Raw genomic sequence first — 13,111 nt, 5'->3', positions numbered from 1 at the left:
GTTTTTATGATAGATATTAAAGTCTGACCAACCTTCTTCATTACAAATCTTTATCAACCATCTTTTATTTAATTTACATTCATAGTGAGAAAATTTCAAAGAATTAAGTGAATCGTAAACAGATGAAATTATTTTTAGCAATTGAATTTTGTGTGATGCTATGTGGCCTAGTAACTAAAAAGTAATCCTCAAATTTTAGTAACTGTGACCTGTCATTAATCAAAATATGGCTTTGTTTGAACAACTTTTCCATGTTGTGTTACAGGAGTAAATAATAAGTCTGCTCAAGTCCTCCTGCTTTTAGTGATCCCCGGACATTTAATTTTCCTCTACACGATCCATCTGATGAAGAGCGGCCACACGTCTCTGACTGTGATCTTCGTGGTTGTGTACTTGTTTGCGGCTCTGTTACAGGTAAGAGTGGACCCCTCCTGTGAGCTCTTCAATGCTCAGGTCGATGTAAAAGTGCAACTCCGTACATGTGGAGGCACAAGAAATGTTTTAACATTTTAAAAATCAGCTTACTGCCTGTATCTTGATTTGATCTTCTTAAAACCAATCAGGACCTGTTTTGACCTGATCAATAGAACCTTTGGATTTCCTATTTCTTGGATTCCACGTCTTCTTGTTTTTCATTCTCTTGTTTTGTATCAATACGTCTTCTAATAGATGCCTGAGACAGAGGGCATCGGAGGAAATATTCTGAGCCTCCGCATGTGGCAAAATTCTGTTATTTTTACACGGGTATGTTGACTGGGTGTAGCATCCTGTTTCTTGTAGAAGTTTGGTGGCATTGCTTCTTTGCCTTTTGACTTTTCCCATTACCACTTAGAACAACAGAGGCCGCTCTCCCTGCTGGTCTCATTGTACGAAACTTCTGTCTCCCTGGAAGCTTGCAACACCTTCACCTTTCCCCTGTTGGTCTTAAATTCCATTTTGATGGGCCCTGGCTTGGGGGGTGGAGATATGTGTGTGTTTACTTTAATTTAATTTTTTGTTACAAAGGTGTTTAGTTTATTCTCCTGCTCAGTGTCACCGATGTTCTCATGTTCACATTTCCCAGCGTGCTCCTCTCCTTACAGCAGTTAGTGTGCATTCTCACTCAGAGGCCTGGGCGGGGAGGTTTGGGTATATTTTCATTGTTTTGGGGCATTGTTTGGGGATCTAAAAATTCATGTTCTTCAGTTGTAGGAAAATTTTTTGAATTACTTCTTTGGTGATTGTCTCTCTCACTTGGTTCCTGGAATTCTTGCATGAAACTTATTTTTTTTTCTTATTCTCAATTTCTTTATTTTTTTCTCCTCTTTATGGGAGACTTTTGTGCCTTTCTGAATCTTTTCTCTGTTGTGTTACTGAAGTTTCTAGAGAGAGTAGAGTCGAATGCTCAACTTGCCATCTTTACATGAAAGGTTATTACTTTTGAACTTAAGGAAATTGCCTTTATTTTCAAAATATGTGCTCCATATAACACATTTACAAAATTTAAAAATTAAATAGTACTAAAGGGTTCTATCTTTCAAACAGATGATCACTTTGAAATATTTTAGCCATTCCTTCTGGTATTTATCTGTAAGTTGTAAACTGTTTCACCTATGTTTTTAGTTTTTGACTAATTTCCTTTATTTATATTTTTGCTAATAAAAGTTGAGAGTTCAGAGGCCCCACCTTTGTTTTGCTCATTTTTGTAGCTCCAGCACCCAGCCCTGCCCCTCGTGCCCAGTAATGACCATTACACTGACAGACTGTATCCTGCCAGCTCTGTTTATATCCGTATTTAGGTCTCAGATATTCTAGGGCAAAAAAAAAGAAAGAAAAATCTAAATTTTCTTCTCCTTGCTTTCAATAAATACCAATTTTCTCTGTCACTGATATAGGTATTTAAAATAAAGGGCAATGAAAATCAAATACAAAACCTCACAAATCCTAGCAATGACCATTCGACGTTGCAAGGATTTCCTGAAATGTTTAGGGATGAAATGACTTGCTATGTAGGAAAAGCCCAAGGTTGGAGTATACTTGTAGGTAAAGCAAGACTGATCATGAGTTGATCGCTGTTGAAACTGAGTGATGGTGATGACAGTGGTATGGGGTTAATTGGTACTGTTCCGTCTACTTTTGTGTATGTTTGAATTTTTGTATGAAAGACACTTTAATGTAAGAGTTTTTCAGAGCATAGGAGCTTTCTAATTTTGGTCCTGTGACTCTTTCTCATGTCAAGTGAAAAATAGAAAGTCAACTTGTGTTTGAAACTGTTTGGGACTTCGGATGGTTGAGTTCGTCGTGTCTTATTTGCACCCTGACTTATCATGTCTCAAATTTCATTGTTCAGGTATAAAGAGTTTTGCAATTAGAAGGAACCTAACACATATGTTTTCGTTATGTGATGTTAAGGCCACTGAACCACAGACAGTAGATGTGATGGATTGTTCTCTTACTCACGTTCTTGCCCAGTGCCCGAGAGCAGTCAGCGTAGCTGGGATAGGCCCTGGCCCAGTAGCTCAGTTGGTTACAGCATCGTCCCGATGCACCAAGGTTGCGGGTTCGATCTCTGGTCAGGGCATATACAAAAATCAACCAGTAAATGCATAAGTAAATGAAACAACAAGTCCATGTTTCTCTCTTTCTCTCTCAAACTGATTTTAAAAAACAGTAGCTGGAATATGTCAAGGCCAGACAGAGTAATGTGCGAAAGGCATTCATATTTAGTACCTAATCAGTCAGTCACATCACATTTTGTTATTTTTTTCAGTAGCAGGGATAGGTTGGCATCAAAGTGACCGTCCTGTATGGCCCATTGTACCTTCTGTGCCACCAGTGAGCATTTCCGAGCCTGCTAGCCGTGGTTAGGGATATGGTTGCTGACGTCAGAACGCAGTTTTGCATATATATCCAATCAGCCCATTGAACCTACAACTTCGATTTGCTGGAACTGGAGTGTACTTTCTTCTTCTAGGGACGACGCAGAGACAGCTGGGCTCGCTCTCTCTAAGCAGTGATTCCTTCTGCCTTCACACCTTATTTATTCAGATGTCCCATTGGCGGCTTAAATAAAATCGGCTCATTTGTACAGTCAAAAGCATAATATGGGGTTCCAGGCTGTGATGGGCCTGTTGGGATTCCGTCTGAGATGCACAGAAGGGAGTCTCTTCCTCAGGGTTTTCTGTCTATAATTCATGCTCGCCTCGTCCCCTGCTGTCTCTCTCAGGCATGTAGTGCCTTGACTGCATAATAAACCTGAAGAGGTTCAAAGATAACCATCCGTCAGGTACACAGACTGGCAATCTCTCGAGCCAAGAAGGCACAGCAGTACATGGTGATTCGTTTCCCTGTTGTATTGAAAGCCTCTACGAGTTCCCCTTTGTGTTAGAAATTCTTCGTGAAAAGACAAAAGCACAGAGTTTGGGTGCCATACCCTACGAGAGGCAAAAAGATGGAGTGCATTGACATTTTTTTTTGCCAAAGCATCTAAATGGGAAAAGAAAAAAACGAGACTTCTCTAGCCCTAGGTGCCTACTGGATTCCAACAAAGTGTTTAATATAATTGGTAGACAATGCAAACCATTTCTCAATGAAATTTTTGGTTCCCTATTTTGAGGTACTGAGAGTTTCCTTCAGAAAATTGGACTACAGAATTCTAGCAGCACCAAGTTCTGCGAGAAACTCACTGAAAGTTTGGTTGTAGAAAACCATTGCCCCTGGCTATATCTGTTTTTTTCACAGGGAAGAAAGAATATGTTTCCTTTAAAGGGTGGAATAGCAACAAATTCTCAGTATGTAAAATTGAGAATTGTAAGTATCAAGATTCTATCAAGTATATAGAACATACAGTATTCCAAGTATTGTGCCCCTGTACAAAAGAAACAGGAGACACTGTGCTTGCCTTTAGGATCTTCTCTCAGTTGTGGGAGATTAGAGGTAGATGCACGACTCAGCTAGCTAGGGAAGACCCTAAGACTCACTCTCTCAGAACAAGAGAGTCTTCCCCCTCTCACTTCAGAATCAAACTTAGTGCCTATGCCTGGCTTTCATTCTGTAAAAGTGCTTTAAGAGATTTTTTTTGGTGTAATCTGAGTATAGAGTACAACTAATGAGAAACTTGAATTAATAACCATAAATATGAAGCTACTTTAAAAAATAATTATCGGATTTATTGCTACTATAGGAAAGAAAATTTTGTAGATTATCATTGTAATAAAACATTACATTTTCATACATATGATGCAAAATCACGGGTATCCTAATCAGTGCTCTTGGAGATACAGGTCACTGAAAGCTCCTGGCACTTGCTTGCACACGAATGGGAGTTTATCAAGAAATGGAAAGCTAGACGTGGAACTGGAGGGAAGGAAGACATCCCCACTTCCGGCGGGAGAGAGAAAGAGACCTAGAAAGCATTCTGCTTCTGGTACCACGACTCCCAGACCCCTTTAGGATGCGTAATCTTCCATCTTGACTTGATTCTTTCCTTGTCTTTTTAAAGAAACACTTGATATTTTAAATTTTATTTTATTTTTAAATTTTATCTTATTTTTTTCCATTCCCATGTAGTCCCCTTATACTCTCTCCTCCCAGCAATCCCCGCACTGATGTTCGTGTCCATGAGTGCTTTTTCCTTTTTCCTCAATCCTTCCCCCCCGAATGTCCCCCCACTTAGCTGTCACCCTGCTCTCTGTCTACAAGTCTGTCTCTGTTTTCCTTGTTAGTTCAGTTTGTTTGTTTTCTACATGTGAATGAAATCATATGGTATTTGTCCTTCTCTGGCTGGCTTATTTCTTTCACTTAGCATTATGTTCTCCAGCTTCAGCCGTACTGTCGCAAAGGGTAAAATTTTCTTCTTTGTTTTGTTTTGTTTTTTATGGACAAGTAGTATTCCATTGTGTAAATGTCCCATAGTTGTTTTATCCACTCATCTACTGATGGACACCTGGGCGGCTTCCATATGTTGGCAATTGTAAATAACACTGCAATGAACATAGGGGTGCTTATGTTCTTTCAAATTAGTGTTTTGGGTTCCTTCAGATATATTCCCAGGAGTGGGATAGCTGGGTCGAAAGACAGGTCCACTTTTAATCTTTTGAGATATCTCCATACTGCTTTCCACAGTGGCTACACCAGTCTGCATTCCCACCAACAGTGCAAAAGGGTTCCCCTTTCTCCACATCCTCGCCAGCACTTATTGTTTGTTGATTATTGATGATGGCCATTCTGACAGGTGTGAGATGGTATCTCATTGTGGTTTTGATGTGCATTTCTCCGATGTTTTCTGCATCGCACTTCAGTGGCATAAGTCCACCCCACAGCGCCAACAGCACGGGGACTGTGGAGCTGGGCCTGCTTCTCCACGCCCAGTTCCAGCTCTGAAAGAGCAAACAGGGGTGGCCCAGTCTGGGCCAGGTCTCCATGCCCAGCCTAGTAGGATGTTGCTGGGAACAGGGTCACACAGTAAAAGTGTGGTTGCTGGAAACGACTCTTGACAAAATAGTAATACTTAGACTTTTTATTAATATAATTTAAAAAACAGATGCTTCCTCAGATGTTACCACTAGGCAATATTCGTGGTTACGTTTTATAGTTATGTGTAAATTGGACCATCTCATATTTCCCAAGAGGTTTGTATTCTCAAGAAAAAGTGTTCTGAGCAAATCCCAGGTCCACTTTCAATGACCAGGTGAATACCCTGCATAATAAACTGGGGTACTGGTTACTACTGGTTAATGAATTTCTAGGAAGTGTTTGTGCTTTAAAAATAGTAGTTCATGGTCGTTTTAAGACGTACGGTTTGTAATACGAACACGGCCACAGGACAAACAGTGCCCATTAAGAGCAAACATCTTCTATTTCCCATCCAGTAGAACATGCTTGGGGCAGAAGTATGGTCTGTGTAGTTACTAAAAGAAGCATTGACTAAAGTGTAATTGAAAATAAATGAAAAAAAAGCATCAGGAACATCTTAGTTCTGAAGTCGCAGTCACATGATACAGTGTGATTATTTTCACTGTGGAAACATAAAATGAATGTTTCTACAGAAGGAAAATGTTTACAAGCAGACTCTCTGTCATCACATACAAAGGACAAAGGAAAGAAGAGGGAAAAATGAGATCCCCAAACGCAGAAAAACGCTGGAGAAAGATCAGAGCTCGTTAGAGGAAGACCCGAGTCTGCATTTCTGCGCCGTTACTTATTTAGTGTCCTTAGTTTTGTTACCTCTCTGGCCTTGTTTTTCCCTGTCTCTGGGGGGCTAGGCCAGTGATTTTCACCTGTGCCCTGCAAAGATTTTCTTTTAAGATTTTATTCATTTTTAAAAAGATTTTAATTTACTTATTTATTTTTAGAGAGGGAAGGGAGAGAGAAAGAGAGAGAGGAGAAACATCAATGTGCGGTTGCCGGGGGCCATAGCCTGCAACCCAGGCATGTGCCCTGACTGGGAATCGAACCTGCGATGCTTTGGTTCGCAGCCCGCACTCAATCCACTGAGCTACGCCAGCCAGGGCAAGATTTTTAAAACAGGGAATACCTGACTATTTAGTTGGGGCACTGACCTCTTTTCCCTTCGATTGTTAAGTTAAAAAATAACAACAGCCAACGTGGAAGCAGCCATCTAGTGGGAGTGAATCAAAATTATACCCACTTTTTCTGGTCGTACCAGCACAAAATACAGTATGTTTTTTGGTGTGCTGCGGAATTGTAGTAGTTAGCTTATGTGTGTCATGAGACAAGAAAGGTGGGAAATCGCTGGGCTAGGCTAAGGTGTAGCAAGCACTTGGTGGAGTTCCTGGGGCAGAGTACGTTTCCAGTAAGGGGAGGAGCTGCAGCTTATCCTCATTCTTGTCCTCGGCACTGTTATTTTCTTCCTCATCAATGGAGTGGGTTATTCAGTGCCCTGAGGCCTTTTTCCTCTCTGCACGCACGGCTCCCCTCCCTTGGCCCCTGTTCTGTACCGTGGAACCCTCTTCTTGCCCTTCTGCTGAGTGGCCTAAGCTTCAGGCCCCACCCTTTCCGTGCTCCCTCCCAAGCTGGCATCTCCACGTAAATGTTGAAAAGACACCCCAAACTCAACATGTCCAAAATGAAACTCCTTATTTTCCCCCATAATCTGTCCCTTATCAGTAGGGGTGGGGGACAAGAAGCCACGAGTGGGTACCGTGAAAACGGAAGTAGGGTCCACAAGCAAGGATCCCTTAACTCTCAGCTTACAGCCGCTGGCCCCATGAAGTCCCACTGGGGAGGGGGGTGACTTCTCCCCCAGACTTGCTATTACACATGTACTGCTGTATCCCACCCCTGGCAGCCCTGTCACCATTGTCTTGCTCCTGGGGAGTCCATGTGGTGTCACTGGGAGACTCCTGGACTAGGGACGAGTATTTTGGGTTCTGATTCTGGTCACTTCGTAACTCTGACTTCAGCCAAGTCACAGCACTATTCTGTGGCTTCGTTTCCTCACCTGTATGATAAGGGTGAAGATACTTTCACTGAGGTGACCATATAATTTCCACCCAAACCAGTACACTTCTTGAGAATGAAAGGGAGCTGCTGGTAATCAGAGTGGCAAGCATAAACCATTACTGTCCTGGGCAACCCAGGGAGTACAGGGCCTCTGGCTAAAATGCAGGTCCCCTCCCATGTTCGTGAAGTACGATTTTTGTGAATTCCCACTCCCACAGTAAATATGATGTATTGCAAAGCGTTATTGTACATAATTAGTAATTATGTGAATAATAACATAATCTGGTAACTAAACCAGCATGTGAATGTTAAAATCTATAATCACTACTAGAGTAATATTAACTTAAATTGGCTTTTATGGTTAGCCAGAGAACCCAGGCAATATGTAAAACATTGTTTTCCTTAAAAATCACAATCCAAGTCTAAATAGCTTTGAATTGGTCTGTTTTTAAGTTTAGATGCCATCTATTTGTTTTTCCTGAAACAGACTCCTGCAGGTGCCCGGGTATGCCCCCTGACTCCGGTATCTCTGTATTTTACCCACAAGTCTATAATAAAACTCATTTTGCCATTATGTGTACAGTTACTTTATCGTGTTCAGTTGTGTTGCCTCTTGATCCATGACTTTCGAGAGGAAGAGAGAACTGGTTCCCTTATACGTGGGCCGGCTTACCTCCTTGTCGCCTAAGTTGTTCCCTCTGAGCAGTTTTCATCTCTGACTATTCTTTTCTTAAGGTTTGGTGATCTGAGCTACTTTTCCTATACATACACATACATGTTTCCAAAATTATAATAGCAGTGCTTACATAGCATGTATTGTGAACCATGCGTTGTTCTAGGCACTTCGCAGGTAGGAGCTCGCTGAGCCCTCGCAACAACCCAGCGAGGGAAGGTGTGTGACTAGGTCCCCTTGCAGATGGGGCAGGTGGCATGGAGACAAGTTAAGCGGTTCACCCAGATCCAGACAGTGACGGAGTCTGGCTCCAGTCTACGCCCCTGTGTTTACAAGAACACGCACTTTGTGTCGCCCTTAGTGAGGGTCACAGCTTTTTGGACGGCAGCTTCTGCAGGCTTACAGCTGTCTCTCTTCTTTGCTTTTGCCGGCTGTTTCCACAGGGGTTGCACAGGAACTGTGCCTCCTGGAGTCGGGTAGGATCCAGTCAAGGTCGTAAAGGAGTCCTGACAGTGTGCTGTGGAAGTTCAGCTGTGGGGGAGTGTTTTTCTGTGTGGGGAGGGATGTTTTATCGTGGATAAAATTTCGTGCTGTGGTATCCATAGAAACATGCCATTGCAGCAAAAGGGAGTAGCAGTAAGTAAATGAGAAAGCTCGGGGTATTTATAGAAAATAGTGAGAATTTCTGGAGCACGGGGCTTATGAATAAAGTGATAGTAAATACGATTGAAAACCACAGGCAAGATTGTGAAGGATCTTGAAGACCAGAATAGAGTTCAGCTTATTCTGTAGAATGAGAATTTTCAACCCTTCCTCCACTCCCACCGAGCTTGGGAGATGTGATACGTTCCTCAGGGCACGCAGGACCGTATGTGAGAGCCCTCGTGGGTGGTTATGAGGGTGAGTGAGATAATGCGTCTGACATGCTGTTATCGTTCCATTATTTTAATGTCATCATCATAGTGGCTGTGGATTACAGGAGCAATGAGTTTTACAGTGTCAGTGAGAGAGTCCGGCCCTATGGAATCAAGCATTAAGAATCCCAACCATGCCTCTAATACTCCATTCCTTGAGGCCATTCTTCTAAATAAGGAAAAATGTAGTTCTGTGGAATCCCAGAATAACCACGCAATAGCTGAGCGAGTCAGTTGGCTCAGCCTTGGGCAAGTGACGTAAGTCCTTGAGGTCTCCTTGTTCGTGCCTGTAAAACGAAGGTAATGACTCCTTTTTGCACAGTAGTTATACATTACATAACCTGGCACACAGTAGGTCCTTATTAAATGGTGTGGTTATGTCTTTCATATTTTGATACTTCGGTCCAATTCCCAGATGCTGTCTCAAAGGAGAGAGCTAACCTAGCAGGGATTTTAGCAGTTGGTGTGACCTCGGTCACACCCTCTTTTCACTCCTCAGGGCTTAAATCAGCCAGATTCCAGGACCTCTACCTTCTCTCCGTGTGACGAATCTGCCCCGTCTCTTAATTGTCTCTGTCTGTGAGCTCGGGCTGGGAGAAAAGTGGGCAGAGGATGGTAAAGGGAAAGTGAGGGGAGGATCTCCAGTTCCAGTAACTTTTTTCTTCTGTTTGTAAAAATACCTACTTTAACTTTAGAAGTTGATTAATAACAGTTATGTTCAGGCAGGAAATGGAAATAGGTGATGTTTTGAGATTCCTTTTTAGCCATGTGATCACATTTTTGTGATACAATAGTGTGATTATGCTATTATAGTTTAGGTTATGTGGTCTTAAAATTGAGTTTCTGAAATCCATATTTATGATTAATTCTCTGGAAAGATAGGCCCGGGCTCCAAGCCAGTTCTGTTCCGAAGATGAAAGGGCGGCCTGCCTCATTAGAGGCCAGCATCCTGGATCCCTGGGTAGCACGTCATTGAGAAATGGAGCTCTTTTCCGTCTTGTCAAGTCTGAGTAAGATGAAGGCAGGACCACAGCAGCGGAGCCATCTTTTTCTAGGGGAACGTTGCTGCCTGCGCTCTGAACCCTGCTTGAGACTGCAAACGTGACTTAGAGGAATTTTCACATCATCTACCAAAGATCTTACAGCATCGCCATGTGAAAGCACTCATTGAAAAGCATACAAACCATTACATTTTTTTTCAGAATAAAACCTTGGTTGACTACGAGCCCAGAATATTCCCCCCCCCCCCAAAAATACCAACCTCAATGATTTCTTAATTAAACATTTTTATTTAAAAAGTATTTAGTACCGTACTACTTTTTTTATTTTAAAGCTAAATATTCATATTCATTCTGAATAACAAAGCTGACCTGAATTACTTTTGTGCCCTCTGAGGAAATGTATTAAAGCAAGGTGGTTTCACATTTATTAAAAGGGACATTTAGAGATGTCTAAGGATGTTTAAAGATGATGAGGCTGTAATATCAGAAAACAAAAGACAAAGTTGGATTTTTTTGCTGTTGGAAGGGGGCTTTGTTGGAATCAGGTGACATCTCTCCAAACAGAGAAAACTACTGATCTGATACAGGGTTTTAGGCAAGTGGGGAGTTCAGGGATTGGCAGATGTGCAAACGCTTGAGTAGGGTGATGTCTTCTACAACCGTATGGTTCCTTGGGTGGGACTACTGTTGTTTGGTTGGTCTTCAGAAATGTGCATACTTATTGGGCTGGATTTATTCCTGATTGGCTACTTCAGAAGCAAAAGCTGCCCTTGATTGGCTGGCTTCTAAAATGTGTTCAATAAGGTAAGCTATTATTGGTTGAATGAATTTACAACCAGTTCCGGTGGCTTCTTGTTAACATGGCTGTGAATAGTCTTCTCCTAGCTAAGAGTGTGAGAACTTTTTACATTCTCAGTTTCAGCTTTTGCTCTTCGCTCAGTCAGAGCTGCAGGAGGATATCACTGAGGGTTGCCCAGACCTTCACTTCTGGTGTTGCTTCTTCTTGAAAATGGGTTTCATTTGTGAAAATCTGATTTCAATTTGAGTCAGTCGGCATAACTTTATATATTTTGTCTTTGAATCATGTATTGAAACATCTGCCAGGACAGCGGCTGTGTCGAAGCATTTGAGACACTGCACAATAAACACTAAATAACTGTGAGACAAGCAAAAATAGAAGTTATTATAAGAAGGGGCTAGAAGAGGGGACCCCCAAAAACCTGGAATCTATTTATTAAAAAAGTGTATATTTATTCTTACATGTTTAAACTTCAGTCACTTGCAAAATACTCTTCATTTGATACAACATACCTATTTAGAGATGTTTTTTCCACTGCTCAAAACAGTTTTTTAACTCGTTGATTTTGATGCCTTTTAGTATTTCTGCTGTTTTTTGTTCCACCTCTTTCGTGATGGCAAAGCATTTCCCTTTGAGGATTTTTCCATCCAGGGAAACATAAAAAAGTCACTCGAGGCAAGTTCAGGTGAGAAGGGAGGGTGGCACATGGGGGTCACACAGGTTTTCATTAAAAACTGCTGAACAGTCAGCCCGGTGTGGGGAGGTGTGCTTGTAAATCACCCATCATGCAATGGGCAAAAGTGTTGAAAAAAGTCTTAAAAACAAAATTCACTGAAGCCAAACACAGCCTCTCACAACAACACCAGCTGGTACACCGATACAGGTGGGTTTCTAGAACACTCACCCAGCGGGGGAAGCCCGTACCACAAGGGGCCCACCCTTCAGAAGATAATTCCAGGTGTTTGGGGGGGGCCCCCTCTCGTATACTTCACTACCTTAACCATAACATAAGATTTTTCAAGTGCGACCAAGAAAACAAACCCCAGAATTTTCCTAGATAGTCAAGCTGCCTTTTCTTTGAGCTTAGATTAGATTGTTTTTGCTTTACCTGCAATGTTAATTCAGTTGTAACATGAAGTGTTGGCAATGGTTTTGGTTGACCAAAAGAAAGTCTGAAACCATTCTGTTATCTATAACTAGAACTATTATTGTTTTGATGGTCTTGGATGGAAGCTGTCTGCTTTGCGTGGTCATCTCTTTGTTCTGAGAATCTTGGATTAATAGTCAACCTCCATGTTTTTGGAGGTGCTCCGGAAAACCTCAGTTTAGGTTCTCCAGTGGTGTTGCTGTCCAGTTTTGCTACGGTCCCCTCTTTTTTCTCCAGAGGACAGCAGGGGACCTTGCTAGTTCAGGCTCAGTCAAGGATTATGTTTTTTCATCTTGATAGACTCAACATCCAGCCCCAGCCTGGTACAGTAAACATCTATAAAGTAAATATTTAGCTTTATATCATTCTTGGATTATTTTCGGTATTTTTGTTGTTTCTTGATTTAGATTCTGATCTCATTGAAAGCAATAACAATGTCTTATTCTTCTCTGAATGCTCCAGAAAGCTTATCACAGCGATTTCTATGTTAGGTACAAATAAATATTTGTTAAATTGGATTCAAGATATACTGAGTGTACTTTGTTTGGGTAATAGGGCAAGTACTTAAAAAGTTTGTCATCTAAAGATGTAATAGACATGCTGGAGAGGTGAAACATACACATAAAACAATTTGAAGATGACGCTTTTTTAAAAAAAAAGTATTATATGCCCTGATCAGTGTGGGTCAGTTGGTTGGCTGTTGTCCCACAAAGTGAAAGGGTGCTGGTTCGATTCCTGGTCAGGGCTTATGCCTGAGTTGTGGGTTCAGTCCCTGGGGTTGGGGCACCTATGAGAGGCCACTGATTAATATTTCTCTCTCACATTGATGTTTCTCTCTCTTTCCTTCTCCCTTCCTTTTTTTCCCCTCTAAAAAGAAATAAATAAAATCTTTATCTAAAAAGTATTGCATGCTCAATAAGTACAAATAAAATATTCTATAAATAACTACGTAAATGTTACAATAATGTAGATATGTTAACATCTTGGCCCCTTAAACAGAATGCTACATTTAAAAGTTATTTCGGAAAGTAAATACAGTGTCACAATGAAATTCTGTATAGCAAGGATCACGAATGGTCTACGACTTAATGCAACAATATAGTCACAATATTGGGAATCTCACAAATAAATACA

General features: G+C 41.4%; 1 protein-coding gene across 2 annotated transcripts in view; it reads left to right on the top strand.

Moving 5' to 3' along the window:
* The window catches only part of SLC41A2 (solute carrier family 41 member 2), an 89,315-nt gene that overhangs the window by 59,944 nt on the left and 16,260 nt on the right, over positions 1-13,111 (top strand). For both annotated transcript variants that reach the window (XM_036019516.1, XM_028532871.2), the window contains exon 10: positions 266-414. In XM_036019516.1, coding sequence (XP_035875409.1) covers positions 266-414 — 149 coding nt within the window. The remainder of the gene's footprint in view (positions 1-265; positions 415-13,111) is intronic.

The sequence above is a fragment of the Phyllostomus discolor genome, chromosome 2 (genome assembly GCF_004126475.2).
Source record: "Phyllostomus discolor isolate MPI-MPIP mPhyDis1 chromosome 2, mPhyDis1.pri.v3, whole genome shotgun sequence".
NCBI classification, from domain to species: Eukaryota; Metazoa; Chordata; class Mammalia; order Chiroptera; family Phyllostomidae; genus Phyllostomus; species Phyllostomus discolor.
Note: the sequence above shows the minus strand (reverse complement) of the source record. Positions and strands in the feature narration are given on the sequence as shown.